The sequence below is a fragment of the Sinohyriopsis cumingii genome, chromosome 3 (genome assembly GCF_028554795.1).
Source record: "Sinohyriopsis cumingii isolate HCF-2022 chromosome 3, ASM2855479v2, whole genome shotgun sequence".
In the NCBI taxonomy this organism is placed as follows: Eukaryota; Metazoa; Mollusca; class Bivalvia; order Unionida; family Unionidae; genus Sinohyriopsis; species Sinohyriopsis cumingii.
The window spans coordinates 153792058-153810814 of NC_142963.1; the positions used below are offsets into that span (position 1 = coordinate 153792058).

The window sequence follows — 18757 nt, forward strand, 5'->3', positions numbered from 1 at the left end:
TGTTTGGGATTTGTTGGCAGTGCCTTCTGATTGATTACATAAATGTTTGGGATTTGTTGGCAGTGCCTTCTGATTGATTACATAAATGTTTGGGATTTGTTGGCAGTGCCTTCTGATTGATTACATAAATGTTTGGGATTTGTTGGCAGTGCCTTCTGATTGATTACATAAATGTTTGGGATTTGTTGGCAGTGCCTTCTGATTGATTACATAAATGTTTGGGATTTGTAGGCAGTGCCTTCTGATTGATTACATAAATGTTTTGGATTTGTTTTTTTTAGGCAGTGCCTTCTGATTGATTACATAAATGTTTGGGATTTGTTGGCAGTGCCTTCTGATTGATTACATAAATGTTTGGGATTTGTAGGCAGTGCCTTCTGATTGATTACATAAATGTTTGGGATTTGTTTTTTTTAGGCAGTGCCTTCTGATTGATTACATAAATGTTTGGGATTTGTAGGCAGTGCCTTCTGATTGATTACATAAATGTTTGGGATTTGTTTTTTTTAGGCAGTGCCTTCTGACTAATTACATAAATGTTTGGGATTTGTTGGCAGTGCCTTTTGATTGATTACATAAATGTTTGGGATTTGTTGGCAGTGCCTTCTGATTGATTACATAAATGTTTGGGATTTGTTTGTTTTTAGGCAGTGCCTTCTGACTGATTACATAAATGTTTGGGATTTGTTTTTTTTAGGCAGTGCCTTCTGATTGATTACATAAATGTTTGGGATTTGTTGGCAGTGCCTTCTGATTGATTACATAAATGTTTGGGATTTGTTGGCAATGCCTTCTGATTGATTACATAAATGTTTGGGATTTGTTTTTTTTAGGCAGTGCCTTCTGATTGATTACATAAATATTTGGAATTTGTAGGCAGTGCCTTCTGATTGATTACATAAATGTTTGGGATTTGTTGGCAGTGCCTTCTGATTGATTACATAAATGTTTGGGATTTGTTGGTAGTGCCTTCTGATTGATTACATAAATGTTTGGGATTTGTTTGTTTTTAGGCAATGCCTTCTGACAGATTACATAAATGTTTGGGATTTGTTGGCAATGCCTTCTGATTGATTACATAAATGTTTGGGATTTGTTTATTTTTAGGCAGTGCCTTCTGACTGATTACATAAATGTTTGGGATTTGTTTGTTTTTAGGTGGTACCTTCTGATTGATTACATAAATGTTTGGGATTTGTTGGCAGTGCCTTCTGATCGATTACATAAATGTTTAGGATTTGTTGGCAGTGCCTTCTGATTGAGTACATAAATGTTTGGGATTTGTTTGTTTTTAGGCAATGCCTTCTGACAGATTACATAAATGTTTGGGATTTGTTGGCAATGCCTTCTGATTGATTACATAAATGTTTGGGATTTGTTTATTTTTAGGCAGTGCCTTCTGACTGATTACATAAATGTTTGGGATTTGTTTGTTTTTAGGTGGTACCTTCTGATTGATTACATAAATGTTTGGGATTTGTTTGTTTTTAGGTGGTGCCTTCTGACTGATGACATAAATGTTTGGGATTTGTTTGTTTTTAGGCAATGCCTTCTGACAGATTACATAAATGTTTGGGATTTGTTGGCAATGCCTTCTGATTGATTACATAAATGTTTGGGATTTGTTTATTTTTAGGCAGTGCCTTCTGACTGATTACATAAATGTTTGGGATTTGTTTGTTTTAGGTGGTACCTTCTGATTGATTACATAAATGTTTGGGATTTGTTTGTTTTTAGGCAGTGCCTTCTGACTGATTACATAAATGTTTGGGATTTGTTTGTTTTTAGGTAGTACCTTCTGACTGATTACATAAATGTTTGGGATTTGTTTTTTTTAGGCAGTGCCTTCTGATTGATTACATAAATGTTTGAGATTTGTTTGTTTTTAGGCAGTGCCTTCTGACAGATTACATAAATGTTTGGGATTTGTTGGCAATGCCTTCTGATTGATTACATAAATGTTTGGGATTTGTTTATTTTTAGGCAGTGCCTTCTGACTGATTACATAAATGTTTGGGATTTGTTTGTTTTTAGGTGGTACCTTCTGATTGATTACATAAATGTTTGGGATTTGTTGGCAGTGCCTTCTGATTGATTACATAAATGTTTGGGATTTGTTGGCAGTGCCTTCTGATTGAGTACATAAATGTTTGGGATTTGTTTGTTTTTAGGCAATGCCTTCTGACAGATTACATAAATGTTTGGGATTTGTTGGCAATGCCTTCTGATTGATTACATAAATGTTTGGGATTTGTTTATTTTTAGGCAATGCCTTTTGACTGATTACATAAATGTTTGGGATTTGTTTGTTTTTAGGTGGTACCTTCTGATTGATTACATAAATGTTTGGGATTTGTTTGTTTTTAGGTGGTGCCTTCTGACTGATGACATAAATGTTTGGGATTTGTTTGTTTTTAGGCAATGCCTTCTGACAGATTACATAAATGTTTGGGATTTGTTGGCAATGCCTTCTGATTGATTACATAAATGTTTGGGATTTGTTTATTTTTAGGCAGTGCCTTCTGACTGATTACATAAATGTTTGGGATTTGTTTGTTTTAGGTGGTACCTTCTGATTGATTACATAAATGTTTGGGATTTGTTTGTTTTTAGGCAGTGCCTTCTGACTGATTACATAAATGTTTGGGATTTGTTTGTTTTTAGGTAGTACCTTCTGACTGTTTACATAAATGTTTGGGATTTGTTTTTTTTAGGCAGTGCCTTCTGATTGATTACATAAATATTTGGGATTTGTTGGCAGTGCGATTGATAACATAAATGTTTCGGATTTGTTTGTTTTTAGGTGGTACCTTCTGATTGATTACATAAATGTTTGGGATTTGTTTTTTTTAGGCAGTGCCTTCTGATTGATTACATAAATATTTGGGATTTGTTGGCAGTGCGATTGATAACATAAATGTTTCGGATTTGTTTGTTTTTAGGTGGTACCTTCTGATTGATTACATAAATGTTTGGGATTTGTTTGTTTTTAGGTGGTGCCTTCTGATTGATTACATAAATGTTTGGGATTTGTTTGTTTTTAGGCAGTGCCTTCTGACTGATTACATAAATGTTTGGGATTTGTTGGCAATGCCTTCTGATTGATTACATAAATGTTTGGGATTTGTTTATTTTTAGGCAGTGCCTTCTGACTGATTACATAAATGTTTGGGATTTGTTTGTTTTAGGTGGTACCTTCTGATTGATTACATAAATGTTTGGGATTTGTTTGTTTTTAGGCAGTGCCTTCTGACTGATTACATAAATGTTTGGGATTGGTTTGTTTTTAGGCAGTGCCTTCTGACTGATTGCATAAATGTTTGGGATTTGTTTTTTTTAGGCAGTGCCTTCTGATTGATTACATAAATGTTTGGGATTTGTTGGCAGTGCCTTCTGATTGATTACATAAATGTTTGGGATTTGTTGGCAGTGCCTTCTGATTGATTATATAAATGTTTGGGATTTGTCGGCAGTGCCTTCTGATTGATTACATAAATGTTTGGGATTTGTAGGCAGTGCCTTCTGATTGATTACATAAATGTTTGGGATTTGTTTTTTTTTAGGCAGTGCCTTCTGACTGATTACATAAATGTTTGGGATTTGTTTGTTTTTAGGCAGTGCCTTCTGACTGATTACATAAATGTTTGGGATTTGTTTTTTTTAGGCAGTGCCTTCTGATTGATTACATAAATGTTTGGGATTTGTTGGCAGTGCCTTCTGATTGATTACATAAATGTTTGGGATTTGTTGGCAGTGCCTTCTGATTGATTACATAAATGTTTGGGATTTGTTTGTTTTTAGGCAGTGCCTTCTGACTGATTACATAAATGTTTGGGATTTGTTTGTTTTTAGGTAGTACCTTCTGACTGATTACATAAATGTTTGGGATTTGTTTTTTTTAGGCAGTGCCTTCTGATTGATTACATAAATGTTTGGGATTTGTTTGTTTTTAGGCAGTGCCTTCTGACAGATTACATAAATGTTTGGGATTTGTTGGCAATGCCTTCTGATTGATTACATAAATGTTTGGGATTTGTTTATTTTTAGGCAGTGCCTTCTGACTGATTACATAAATGTTTGGGATTTGTTTGTTTTTAGGTGGTACCTTCTGATTGATTACATAAATGTTTGGGATTTGTTGGCAGTGCCTTCTGATTGATTACATAAATGTTTGGGATTTGTTGGCAGTGCCTTCTGATTGAGTACATAAATGTTTGGGATTTGTTTGTTTTTAGGCAATGCCTTCTGACAGATTACATAAATGTTTGGGATTTGTTGGCAATGCCTTCTGATTGATTACATAAATGTTTGGGATTTGTTTATTTTTAGGCAGTGCCTTTTGACTGATTACATAAATGTTTGGGATTTGTTTGTTTTTAGGTGGTACCTTCTGATTGATTACATAAATGTTTGGGATTTGTTTGTTTTTAGGTGGTGCCTTCTGACTGATGACATAAATGTTTGGGATTTGTTTGTTTTTAGGCAATGCCTTCTGACAGATTACATAAATGTTTGGGATTTGTTGGCAATGCCTTCTGATTGATTACATAAATGTTTGGGATTTGTTTATTTTTAGGCAGTGCCTTCTGACTGATTACATAAATGTTTGGGATTTGTTTGTTTTAGGTGGTACCTTCTGATTGATTACATAAATGTTTGGGATTTGTTTGTTTTTAGGCAGTGCCTTCTGACTGATTACATAAATGTTTGGGATTTGTTTGTTTTTAGGTAGTACCTTCTGACTGATTACATAAATGTTTGGGATTTGTTTTTTTTAGGCAGTGCCTTCTGATTGATTACATAAATATTTGGGATTTGTTGGCAGTGCGATTGATAACATAAATGTTTCGGATTTGTTTGTTTTTAGGTGGTAGCTTCTGATTGATTACATAAATGTTTGGGATTTGTTTTTTTTAGGCAGTGCCTTCTGATTGATTACATAAATATTTGGGATTTGTTGGCAGTGCGATTGATAACATAAATGTTTGGGATTTGTTTGTTTTTAGGTGGTACCTTCTGATTGATTACATAAATGTTTGGGATTTGTTTGTTTTTAGGTGGTGCCTTCTGATTGATTACATAAATGTTTGGGATTTGTTTGTTTTTAGGCAGTGCCTTCTGACTGATTACATAAATGTTTGGGATTTGTTGGCAATGCCTTCTGATTGATTACATAAATGTTTGGGATTTGTTTATTTTTAGGCAGTGCCTTCTGACTGATTACATAAATGTTTGGGATTTGTTTGTTTTAGGTGGTACCTTCTGATTGATTACATAAATGTTTGGGATTTGTATGTTTTTAGGCAGTGCCTTCTGACTGATTACATAAATGTTTGGGATTGGTTTGTTTTTAGGCAGTGCCTTCTGACTGATTGCATAAATGTTTGGGATTTGTTTTTTTTAGGCAGTGCCTTCTGATTGATTACATAAATGTTTGGGATTTGTTGGCAGTGCCTTCTGATTGATTACATAAATGTTTGGGATTTGTTGGCAGTGCCTTCTGATTGATTATATAAATGTTTGGGATTTGTCGGCAGTGCCTTCTGATTGATTACATAAATGTTTGGGATTTGTAGGCAGTGCCTTCTGATTGATTACATAAATGTTTGGGATTTGTTTTTTTTTAGGCAGTGCCTTCTGACTGATTACATAAATGTTTGGGATTTGTTTGTTTTTAGGCAGTGCCTTCTGACTGATTACATAAATGTTTGGGATTTGTTTTTTTTAGGCAGTGCCTTCTGATTGATTACATAAATGTTTGGGATTTGTTGGCAGTGCCTTCTGATTGATTACATAAATGTTTGGGATTTGTTGGCAGTGCCTTCTGATTGATTACATAAATGTTTGGGATTTGTTGGCAGTGCCTTCTGATTGATTACATAAATGTTTGGGATTTGTTGGCAGTGCCTTCTGATTGATTACATAAATGTTTTGGATTTGTTTTTTTTAGGCAGTGCCTTCTGATTGATTACATAAATGTTTGGGATTTGTTGGCAGTGCCTTCTGATTGATTACATAAATGTTTGGGATTTGTCGGCAGTGCCTTCTGATTGATTACATAAATGTTTGGGATTTGTTTTTTTTAGGCAGTGCCTTCTGATTGATTACATAAATGTTTGGGATTTGTAGGCAGTGCCTTCTGATTGATTACATAAATGTTTGGGATTTGTTTTTTTTAGGCAGTGCCTTCTGACTAATTACATAAATGTTTGGGATTTGTTGGCAGTGCCTTCTGATTGATTACATAAATGTTTGGGATTTGTTGGCAGTGCCTTCTGATTGATTACATAAATGTTTGGGATTTGTTTGTTTTTAGGCAGTGCCTTCTGACTGATTACATAAATGTTTGGGATTTGTTTTTTTTTAGGCAGTGCCTTCTGATTGATTACATAAATGTTTGGGATTTGTTGGCAGTGCCTTCTGATTGATTACATAAATGTTTGGGATTTGTTGGCAATGCCTTCTGATTGATTACATAAATGTTTGGGATTTGTTTTTTTTAGGCAGTGCCTTCTGATTGATTACATAAATATTTGGAATTTGTAGGCAGTGCCTTCTGATTGATTACATAAATGTTTGGGATTTGTTGGCAGTGCCTTCTGTTTGATTACATAAATGTTTGGGATTTGTAGGCAGTGCCTTCTGATTGATTACATAAATGTTTGGGATTTGTTTGTTTTTAGGCAATGCCTTCTGACAGATTACATAAATGTTTGGGATTTGTTGGCAATGCCTTCTGATTGATTACATAAATGTTTGGGATTTGTTTATTTTTAGGCAGTGCCTTCTGACTGATTACATAAATGTTTGGGATTTGTTTGTTTTTAGGTGGTACCTTCTGATTGATTACATAAATGTTTGGGATTTGTTGGCAATGCCTTCTGATTGATTACATAAATGTTTGGGATTTGTTTGTTTTTAGGTGGTACCTTCTGATTGATTACATAAATGTTTGGGATTTGTTTGTTTTTAGGCAGTGCCTTCTGACTGATTACATAAATGTTTGGGATTTGTTTGTTTTTAGGTGGTACCTTCTGATTGATTACATAAATGTTTGGGATTTGTTTGTTTTTAGGCAGTGCCTTCTGACTGATTACATAAATGTTTGGGATTTGTTTGTTTTTAGGTGGTGCCTTCTGACTGATTACATAAATGTTTGGGATTTGTTTATTTTTAGGCGATGCCTTCTGATTGATTACATAAATGTTTGGGATTTGTTTGTTTTTAGGTGGTACCTTCTGATTGATTACATAAATGTTTGGGATTTGTTTGTTTTTAGGCAGTGCCTTCTGACTGATTACATAAATGTTTGGGATTTGTTTGTTTTTAGGCAGTGCCTTCTGATTGATTACATAAATATTTGTGATTTGTTGGCAATGCCTTCTGATTGATTGCATAAATGTTTGGGATTTGTTGGCAATGCATTCTGATTGATTACATAAATGTTTGGGATTTATTTTTTTTAGGCAGTGCCTTCTGATTGATTACATAAATATTTGGGATTTGTAGGCAGTGCCTTCTGATTGATTACATAAATGTTTGGGATTTGTTGGTAGTGCCTTCTGATTGATTACATAAATGTTTGGGATTTGTTGGCAATGCCTTCTGATTGATTACATAAATGTTTGGGATTTGTTGGCAGTGCCTTCTGATTGATTACATAAATGTTTGGGATTTGTTGGCAATACCTTCTGATTGATTACATAAATGTTTGGGATTTTTTTTTTTTAGGCAGTGCCTTCTGATTGATTACATAAATATTTGGGATTTGTAAGCAGTGCCTACTGATTGATTACATAAATGTTTGGGATTTGTTGGCAATGCCTTCTGATTGATTACATAAATGTTTGGGATTTGTTGGCAATGCCTTCTGATTGATTACATAAATGTTTGGGATTTGTTGGCAGTGCCTTCTGACTGATTACATAAATGTTTGGGATTTGTTGGCAATGCCTTCTGATTGATTACATAAATGTTTGGGATTTGTTGGCAATGCCTTCTGATTGATTACATAAATGTTTGGGATTTGTTGGCAGTGCCTTCTGACTGATTACATAAATGTTTGGGATTTGTTGGCAATGCCTACTGATTGATTACATAAATGTTTGCGATTTGTTGGCAATGCCTTCTGATTGATTACATAAATGTTTGGGATTTGTTTGTTTTTAGGCAGTGTCTTCTGATTGATTACATAAATGTTTGCTCTATGGTCTGCAGTCTTGATTTGTTCATCTGGATTGGAGAGAGAAAGGATGGGATGGAGAGAGAGAAGGAGAAGAATAGAAAACAAATTAAATAGGACCAGATATTTAAACAAAGGTTTGAATAACATCCATAAAGACAGATATATTCCTAAATAGAAAGAGGAAGTATGTCCAAAAGTGATATCACCGCTGTGGCAATAGAAGTCATATTCTAACTGTGGCATTAGCATTTTCTCCTATGGATATATTTTAATATCACATTAAGAAGTATGTAATGAAGAGTTTTATTCATATTGGTACGTGTCGAGCTAAACACATTCATACCTAGAAAATAGTTATTCATCAAGTCAGTTTTTGATACTTCCCAGGGAAGTTTTTTCATTTCATAATTTTTATTCACTGAGTGACTTGTTTGTTTATCTGTAGCAACATGGTGTACCTAGAATGCCTAATGAAACACACAAATGTCTCATCGGCTGAGGGAAGAAATACCAGTGCTTTCTTCTATTTGCCACCATACTTAATACCCCCAGGATCCGTGATAGGTAACAACATGACAACCTCTGTGTTTGACACATCCAACCCAGGGATGGTGGAAGTTCAGGTAAAGTTACAAGTAAACGCCAGTATTCATAACCTAGCAAATTGTATATATTGCACTTGCATGAACAGATTTAAGGTGACAGGTCATTTTATCCACAATATAGATATGATTTGTGTTCAGCTGTTAGTGGATCTCTTCACCTATCCATTCTTCTTGTATCCTGTTCAAACACTAAGGGCACATGAAAAAGTTGCTCAGAGAATTGTAACCAGAATTCCATTTATTCCATTCTAGGGTAGATGGTGATATTTAGCATGATGTTTCACAAAGATAATTTGATGATAAAAAATAGTTGTGATCCTACAGTTATTGGTTTGACAAATGGGGTTAGGGTTAGTAGTCAAAAAGGGCAGATATTTATGATTTGCTTCCATCACTATTTTTCTTAAGAATATTTAGATCAATTCATTTTAAGCTTGAAAACTTGTATTCCGCACCATCTATATTAAATTTATTGTAATCTTTAGGAAGGGAACTGCCTTCAGTCATAATGCATTAAAAACATTCATTTGTATACATAATACAGACTTCTGTGGCCTGTAACTGGTTGAAGTTTTGCCCAGAGACTGTCATGGTGCTTTTTATTTTCAGTTCGGAGAGTTCCTGTTTGCTGATGTAGCATCATTTGTTCTGGCGCTGATGACAAACACATCTTCAGCCCTGCCATCTGAAATTTCAGAATCTAACACAATTCTGGTGTCCCAGATTGGGACAGATTTTATTGTACGACTTGGAACAACGCTGTCTGGTCAGTCTTGGTACCCGTACTGGACCTCCATGCCACAGAACATTACAGCTTCTGTCAGTTTGGGAGCAGGACTGGGTGAGCTTCTGTAGTAGTGTTTTGTCTATGTGTCTGTCCCATTCGGTCTAACTGTTTATGTGTGTATATCTTCCAGTTTGAATATAAAATTTCTGATTGAAATGCTCCTTATCAAATTTATCTGCCATACAGCATGAACACCAAATTTATCTGCCATACAGCATGAACACCAAATGTATCTGACATCATGAACACCAAATTTTTCTGCCATACAGCATGAACACCAAATTTATCTGACAGCATGAACACCAAATTTATATGTCATACAGCATGAACACCAAATTTATCTGACAGCACGAGCACCAAATTTATCTGCCATACGGCATTAACATCAAATTTATCTGCCATACGGCATGAACACCAAATTTATCTGCCATACAGCATGAGCACCAAATTTATCTGCCATACAGCATGAACACCAAATTGGTTTTTTTTGGCTAACATTTAATGATAGGAAAAGCTTTAAATTCATAAATTTACTTAGTGGATCTTTGGATCTTGCATAATTGAAAGAAGAAAAAATGTAGATCACTTGTAACCATCCAGTTGTAAAGTTTGAGTAACTTTCATTTGGTCCTGTCCATCTGTATCCTTTTTTCTGATTAATGGCCTTTTTAATGATCATTGGCCTTTTTAATGATTAATGGTCTTTTTAATGATCAATGGTCTTTTTAATGATCAATGGCCTTTTTAATGATCAATGGTCTTTTTAATGATCAATGGCCTTTTTAATGATCAATGGTCTTTTTAATGATTAGTAATCTTTTTAATGATTAATGGTCTTTTTAATGATCAATGGCCTTTTTAATGATCAATGGCCTTTCTAATGATCAATGGTCTTTTTAATGATCAATGGCCTTTTTAATGATCAATGGTCTTTTTAATGATCAATGGTCTTTTTATTGATCAATGGTCTTTTTAATGATCAATGGTCTTTTTAATGATCAATGGCTATGATCAATGGCCTTTTTAATGATCAATGGTCTTTTTAATGATCAATGGTCTTTTTAATGATCAATGGCCTTTTTAATGATTAATGGTCTTTTTAATGATCAATGGTCTTTTTAATGATTAATGGTCTTTTTGTTTGGGTTAGGGTTAGGGTTAACCCTGGTTAGATGTCTTTTTGTTTTACAAAAATATTAAAAAAAAAAAAATTGCTGAGAAAATAAAAAGAAGTTTACTTGAAAATCGTCATATAAAAACTAACATTTTTAAGTTCAAACTTTTTTCAGTTATTTGACCTTGACCTTTTCGTGAACTGCCATAAACTATGGAGAGGACATATGCCTTACATTTTATGATCATGTATCTGCAAGTCCATCCATTGGTTGTATTGAGCCTTACATGTATGTCCATTTGTCTGCAAGTCCATCCATTGGTAGTATTGAGCCTTACATGTATGTTTGTTTATCTGCAAGTAAATCCACCGCTCCAGTGGCCTAGTGGTTAGAGCATCTGCCTCGGGTGCGGGAGGTCGTGGGTTCGATCCCGGCCGAGTCATACCAAAGACTTACAAAAATGGTACTAACAGCTGCCTCACTTGGTGCTCAGCAATAAGAGGTTAGTGTTAGGATGACTGGTCGGCCTGGTGTCAGGATAATGTGACTGGGTGGGACATCATGCTACATGTCTGCAGCATGATGCTCCAGTTCTAGGCATCACTATAAACTGTCACACTGCAGACATAGTAGCGATATGACTGAACAATTGTTAAAGCTACGTTAAAAATCCATATCACACACATACACACGCAAGTAAATCCATTGGTTGTATTGAACCTTACATGTATGTCCGTTTATCTGCAAGTCCATCCATTGGTTGTATTGAGCCTTACATGTATGTCCATTTATCTGCAAGTCCATCCATTGGTTGTACTGAGCCATACATGCAAGTCCATCCATTTGTTGTATTGAGCCTTTCATGTATGTCCATTTATCTGCAAGTCCATCCATTGGTAGTATTGAGCCTTACATGTATGTCCATTTATCTGCAAGTCCATCCATTGGTAGTATTGAGCCTTACATGTATGTGAACGAATTCTTGATCCATCCTTGCTTTATTTTGCCCTTCGACCACTCCAGTGGCCTAGGTGGTTAGAGCATGTGCCTCAGATGCAAGAGGTCACGGGCTTGAACCCTGGCTGAGTCATACCAAAGACTTATAGAAATTGGCACTTAGCAGTAAGAGGTTAGTGTTAGGACATGTTGGCCTGGTTCTGGATAATGTGACTGGGTGGGACATGATGCTATATGTCTGTGGCATGATGCCCAGTACTAGACATCACTATAAACTGCCTAAATCATAGTGATATGACTAATATTGTTAAACCTACATTAAAAATCCTAATCACGCTGACACATTTTACCCTTATGGTTGGGGCATCTGTTTTCTCTAGACATATTTTGCTTTAACATGCTGCCATTGCTTCCAGGATTTGTAATGTTGACATTATTGATGAATTTAAAAGCTGTCATAAATAATTTTGGCAATTACTGCCTTTTCATCTTTTCTGAAGCTGATATTTTTTGATAAACTCTGTGTATTTAAAGATTATGCCCCTTTTTGTCATTTGTATGCATTGTTTGCATGTAATGCTCATTTCAAAGGACAGTGAATTCAGCCATTCTTTTGTATCCACAGGTTGCTCTGACAATCTGGGTATGCAGTCTGGATTGATTTTGGATTGCCAGATTTCATCTTCATTTGAAAATGATCCCACAGGACCACCAGCCTATGGTAGAGTCAATGGACCTGGGTGTAAGTTACAATGATTTCAGGGGAGACTACTCCTCTAGACAATGAATTTTTATTAGTAATATGAAGCATATTAACAACGATTATGTATAAACTACTTGTAGACAACTAAAATTTGGTAGCTATGTTTCATTGTAAATGCCGGTTAATTGATTAAAATTTCACTTCATTCAAATAGATTTGTTGAATTATTTTTTGGAATATTTTTTCTTTTTGACCTTTTTATTTCAGTAAAGATTATCAGGTTGATTTGTAAAAAAAACAACATGTGAAACAACTTTACTTAGACACATGAAATTCCATTGGCATTTTCTACCATTACATAGATGAATGGTGGTTGTTCTTTAATGACATAAATTAGGAAATGAAATTCGCTGACAAATAATCTACAACTGTATTTTTACACTTATTGCAGTTTTAATTATTGCAGTCTTAATTTAATTTATTATAAATTCATTGTGCTCTTTTGCATTTTATGCATTTGCTGTTCGTTAATGACAAGTTTTAATAAGACAAGGTACACAAGCTTTTATTATACCTCATAAAAGTAACAGTGTAAATGATTGGTGCAAAGTAACAGTGTCAGTGATTGGTGCAAAGAATGTCATGTATCAGGAAACAATATATAATATTGCCCATTTATGATTTTATCTCATTACATGATCATGTTTCCCTGTCTTGTTTAATTCAGTACAATAAAAAAATTGGGTGAACCTATCGTCATATCATCCCCAACAAGAGCAGTAAATGTTTATTGTTCTTTCACATTAATACTAAAAGGAAAGGAAAGCTAGACTTAAGTAAATTCATTTCATTCCAAACTAGTGAAAAGGAAGGGAGATAATAACATAAGGGAGATAATAACAATTATAAAAAAATAAAGCTCTGGCCAAGCAGGTCAGACATAGTTACACTTGTGTATGACATGAAGATCTTGGTTGTGTAACTAAAAATTATAATGACCCTGTATCAGATATTGACCACTGTCATGAAAATTATATCATCAGACAGTTGATAAACAGAGTATGACCTTTGCCATTTCAGTTTGGATACCACAGATTCGATCAAAATCATTTGCCAGTTTGCGTTACTTCCAAGTCCACTTTGGCAAATTAACAAAAGTCACCCAGATTCAAGTTCAGCACAACTTAGCAAAACCACACAGGGCTTCAAAGCTGACCACTGCATTCAGCAATGATGGAGAGGGATGGACAGCTGGAGAAATGGTATGTATTTATCTCAGACTTTTTGAATCCACCTTTAAAGCTAACCACTGTATCCAGCAATATAGGAAAGGGATGGGCAGCTGGAGAAATGGTACGTATTTATCTCAGACTTTCAAATCCACCTTCAGAGCTGACCACTGCATTCAGCAATGATGGAAAGGGATGGACAGCTGGAGAAATGGTATGTAGTTATCTCAGACTTTCAAATCCACCTCCAGTCTCAGATACAACTCCTGTATTTCTTCTTTAAATATGTTAATACTACTACCTTGCAAATTCAGCTGTCCCAGATACTATTTTTAGCTAAATGTCAAATCAGTTTCCTTGATCACAGTATCCTTCGCCTTGGAACACCATGCTTCAATGATTCTACCTGTATAGGCCATCCTGGAACTTCCCTGCAGGTAGTATTGCAATTGTCTGCTATCACATTTTTCCATGTAACCATCATTTGATATAGCTGTGCCCACATTGTATTCAGACACATATGTAGGCCCACAGGTTAATACTTATCCTCCTTACAGGTAGTATTGTTATTATATTTTACCTGCATGCTTCATTTCTTTATTTGTCTGTCTTTTATCAATTTCTGAGTCAACTTTTTAAGATTTAGCTCTGCACAGACATTGCATTATAAAAGATATGTGTGGAGCTACAGTTTTGTACATTTTGCTCTATTTGTCTTACAGACTAGAACTATGGGCAAAGTGCAAAAGCACATAGCTCGGGACAAAGACGCCACCAGTCTGCATGCTGACCTTTCCTCAGTGAGAGAATTTCTGGTGGACAAGGGAGATAAATCAACTTACCCTTAAGCCATGAAGCACCAGACATTGACATGCTCTGAAACAGCTCTGGCACCCAAGTCACCACAGCTTCCTCTACTTTGCCTCCTCAGGGTTCAACTTGATTCCTGTTGCAAACAGCACAGGACAGAGCTAACAAACAGCCATGTTCCCCCTCACTCCGCAGGCTTATGGACAGGTTAAAGGATAAACATCCCATGACCTGTCCCAAACATGATCCTAATGATATTGTCCTCACACGGATGGCCTGTTTCTCTTACAACCGGCCTAGGCCATATACTAGGGTTCATGAAAGGCCAAAACATCAGTATTACAGGCTCTATCACTAACAACCCAGCTCCCAGTATGTCAAACCTGACTTTTGCAGACATGTGCAGGGACCAGTCTAATAATCATATCACCTCGAGACATTCGTTTGGCTTTATGCCACAAATAGTTACTCATGCCTCTACTGATGCTTTGCAATTTCTCTACACTTCCATGTGAAAAGACTATACTGAGCAACTGTCTTGAAGGCATGGTTTCTAATTCAGGATGTTCTATGAGTTTAGTGAGTGACAGAGCCTGTCACCCTTTGCCAGCTAAGTTTTAAGCATTACAGGGTACCTTAGACTCACCTCATGCAAGCAAGCTGATTTTGATCAGATTAAGCCTTCCAAGCCTCCATTGAGGATATTTTCCACCTTTGACTCCTGGAGTTTTGTCCAGCAGTTGACAGTGATATTGCTGCTTTGGGGATGACAAAGCCACACTCCATATGTATGGACTGGATGGCCTTTGATAACCATCTGCAGTTTGTGCACAATATTGTTGCTATGGCTTCAGTGTTGGACTTTCATTTGTATAGCTTCCAACAGGTGGAACGTAGCTCATCTTGTCCCACTCCAAATTTCAGGGACAGCTATGGGCAAAAATATGGCCCCGAGCTACACTAACATCTTTATGGTGAACTGGGGAAAAAAAGTTTTTAGGAAATGTCAGTTTCTCCTTTTGGTCTATTTTAGATTCCTAGATGACATTTTCTTATTTAGACTTTTTCAAGGGACGAGTTTGATAGACTTTTCTAGATTTTGAATAAGTTCCATCACTCGATTAACTTAAAGGCAACTTTAAATGAAAATTCCATTGATTTTCTGGATAATACTGTTTTTAAAGAAGCCAATTTCAGGAAGATGGGGATTTTAGACACTAAAGTCTTTTTTAAACCCATGAACATGCACCAACTATTACATGAATCTTCCTTCCATCGAAAACACACTTTCAGGGGAATTCTGAAATCCCAAATTATTAGGTTTCTTAGACTTTGTATGAGAGAGGAAGATTTTCAAAGAGCGACAAATACACTGTTTAGATCACTTCAGGAAAGGGGTTTTGCAAAATGATTTCTGAGGAAAATTAAAGCTGGCACAATAAAGGAATTCAATTCATTTACACATATATTCAGAATAATAATAATAATAATGAGGACTTTGTGTATAGCGCCTAATCTTTAGAAGCTCTAAGTGCTTTACAACATTAGACATCACCAGTAAGATAAAAAACATATATAATGATATGAACAGCATAAGCCTTCCAAAATAATTCATGGAATCCAAATAATTAGAAGAAAAATAAAATAATTAGCCCCAAAACTGGTCACAACATAATACACTTTGACTTCTCAAGTGTTATGGCAAGAATGACAATACTTTCTCGAAACATCAATAATAAATCTAGCTACAATGCAGAACAGATGCCCAGATATGGGTCAATCCTCTGGAAAACCTAATTGATACATGTTATTTGACATGTAGGCCAGATATGGCCTTGAATCCACTCTATAATTCTTACTCTGAGAAAGAATCTTTTTAAAAAGTTGTTTACTAGAAACCATCACTGGTTCTGAATCAAGGTCAGGAACTAGGTCAACATTAGATACAAAGTTTCTGTTATTAGTTGTTTACTTTGAAAATTTTAAAAAACAGTCAGAATTGAACTCTATTCCAGTAAATAAAGTTACATTACAATAGCATGTAATGGAATTTTAAAAAAATTTAAAACTAACAAACAGACAATTAAATTAAATCAAATATAAATTAAATCAAATATACATAACAGGGGAAAATAATTATTGTAACTAAAAAAAGTGAAATAGAGCAGTCCACTCTCAAAAAAGCAGTTTAAACATCGGTAAAACAAATTTAGGTTATAAAGGAAAAGGAGTAAATCAGAAACGATTTCATATGCTAATATATGTATCTTCAAATGTAAATGTGATTTCATGTTTAATGATAGAAGTATATCTTTATTGCTATATAATTTTGTTTTAGATGAATGCATACAATATTTTTGCAAGAACTATTTAATAAAGAATAGAATATATGTACAGTGATTGTGGTTATTTTTCTTTTAATTATTCTAAAACTGGACCTTGGAAACTGGTCTTTTTGTACAAACCTGCTATGAGAGACCTGTCCTGAGAGACCATTTTTTTTGGCCAAAGGGGCGGTCTCTCATAACAGGTTTTATTGTATGTGTTAGATGGGACCAACCTTTGGTGGACCTGTTTGCAAAAACATGGATTCCCAAATTCCCAACCCTCACATCTCCAGTCCTGGATTCCAAACCTGGGCAGTCGATAGATTGGAAATGGCCTGGATGCATATGCCTACCCCCTGATTCTGAAATTGATACAGAAAGCAAGAGAATCAGAGTGTTGCCCTATCCTCATTGCACCACTCAGATGGAAGAAGTCATGGATCAGTGACCTCATCAGTCTCACAATGAGAACTCCTCTGAGAATTCAGATTTTCCCTCATCTACTCAGACAACCATGACAACAGCTGTTTCATTCCTACTAAGAGCTAAGGAATGTGCATGTCTGAATCACATTGAACAGTCCCTCAGAAATAAATGTTTCTCACAACCAGCCATGAAGAGAATCATTCTAGCAAGTAAGCCATCCACTAAATAACTCTAGCAAGAAAGCCCTCTATTCAATCACTTTAGCAAGAAAGCCCTCCACTAAATCATTCCAGCAAGAAAGCCCTCCACTCAATCACTCTAGCAAGTAAGCCCTCCACTCAATCACTCTAGCAAGAAAGCCCTCCATTCAGTCACTTTAGCAAGAAAGCCCTCCATTCAATCACTTTAGCAAGAAAGCCCTCCACTCAATCACTCCAGCAAAAAGCCCTCCACTCAGTCTCTCTAGCAAGTAAGCCCTCCACTCAATCATTCTAGCAAGAAAGCCCTCCATTCAGTCACTTTAGCAAGTAAGCCCTCCACTCAATCCCTCTAGCAAAGAAAGCCCTCCACTCAATCACTCGAGCAAGATAGCCCTCCACTCAATCACTCAGCAAGTAAGCCCTCCACTCAATCACTTTAGCAAGAAAGCCCTCCACTCAATCACTCTAGCAAGAAAGCCATCTCAGTCACTCTAGCAAGTAAGCCCTCCACTCCATCACTCTAGCAAGAAAGCCCTCCACTCAAAAGCATATGAAGGCATATAGTTCATTTTCACCCAGTGATACACAAATGAACACATCATACCTCTCTAGGCATCTATACTGCAAATAGCTAACTTCCTCTGACTCTTCCAAGAACTGGGGATGATTGCTGACACCTTTCATCATCAATGAAGAGAGGATATCAGACAAAACAAGGACTTATCAACCTACTCACCAACTTAAAGTATTCATGTCTGAAAACAACTACCCTATGCCGAAGTGGAACCTATCTTGGGTATTAACCTGGCTGAACCTTTTGAAATAATTTCAAGGGCATCTCTCATGCACCTTTCCTTCAAGACCTGCTTCCTCATGGCATTAGTGAATGCAGGCAGAATTAGCGAAATATGTACCCTGTCAGCAGACCCGAATTACATGGCAGTTCTGACAGGACAGGTCAGTCTTACTTATAATGACATCCTTTTTCATCGCCAAGAACCACCTTCCTTCCATAGGTAACTAGACTTTTGTCATGAAACCTCTGTCTTTTCAGGACATATTAGCTGAAGGCCACCTACAAGACCCAGTTTGGGCTTTGAAGTGGTGCTTAAATAGAACAGTGCCTTTGTGTTGAGGGAGGTCATACCTCTCAAGACAGGATGGGAGGATATATCAACTCAGACTATCTTGTCCTGGATTAAGTGGGTTATTTTCTCATCATAAAGGAAAATAATCCCAGCTCAAATAAACTTATTATGCATTTTAGCTCATGAAGTTAGAGCATTTGCCACCCCCCTAGCATTAGACCAGAACTGTTCGCTAACTGACATTCAGGCTGTGGGACGGAGATTGGAATCCACATTCTCTTGCTTTTATCTCCAAGATCCATCATCCCAGAAAGCCTAATTTCAT

General features: G+C 35.9%; 1 protein-coding gene across 1 annotated transcript in view; it reads left to right on the top strand.

Annotated features, from left to right (window-relative positions):
- Window positions 1-18757, top strand: part of LOC149804176 (uncharacterized) — a 193701-nt gene that overhangs the window by 122546 nt on the left and 52398 nt on the right. The window contains exons 19-22 of the mRNA XM_089954057.1: window positions 8631-8808; window positions 9400-9631; window positions 12275-12391; window positions 13433-13614. Coding sequence (XP_089810183.1) covers window positions 8631-8808; window positions 9400-9631; window positions 12275-12391; window positions 13433-13614 — 709 coding nt within the window. The remainder of the gene's footprint in view (window positions 1-8630; window positions 8809-9399; window positions 9632-12274; window positions 12392-13432; window positions 13615-18757) is intronic.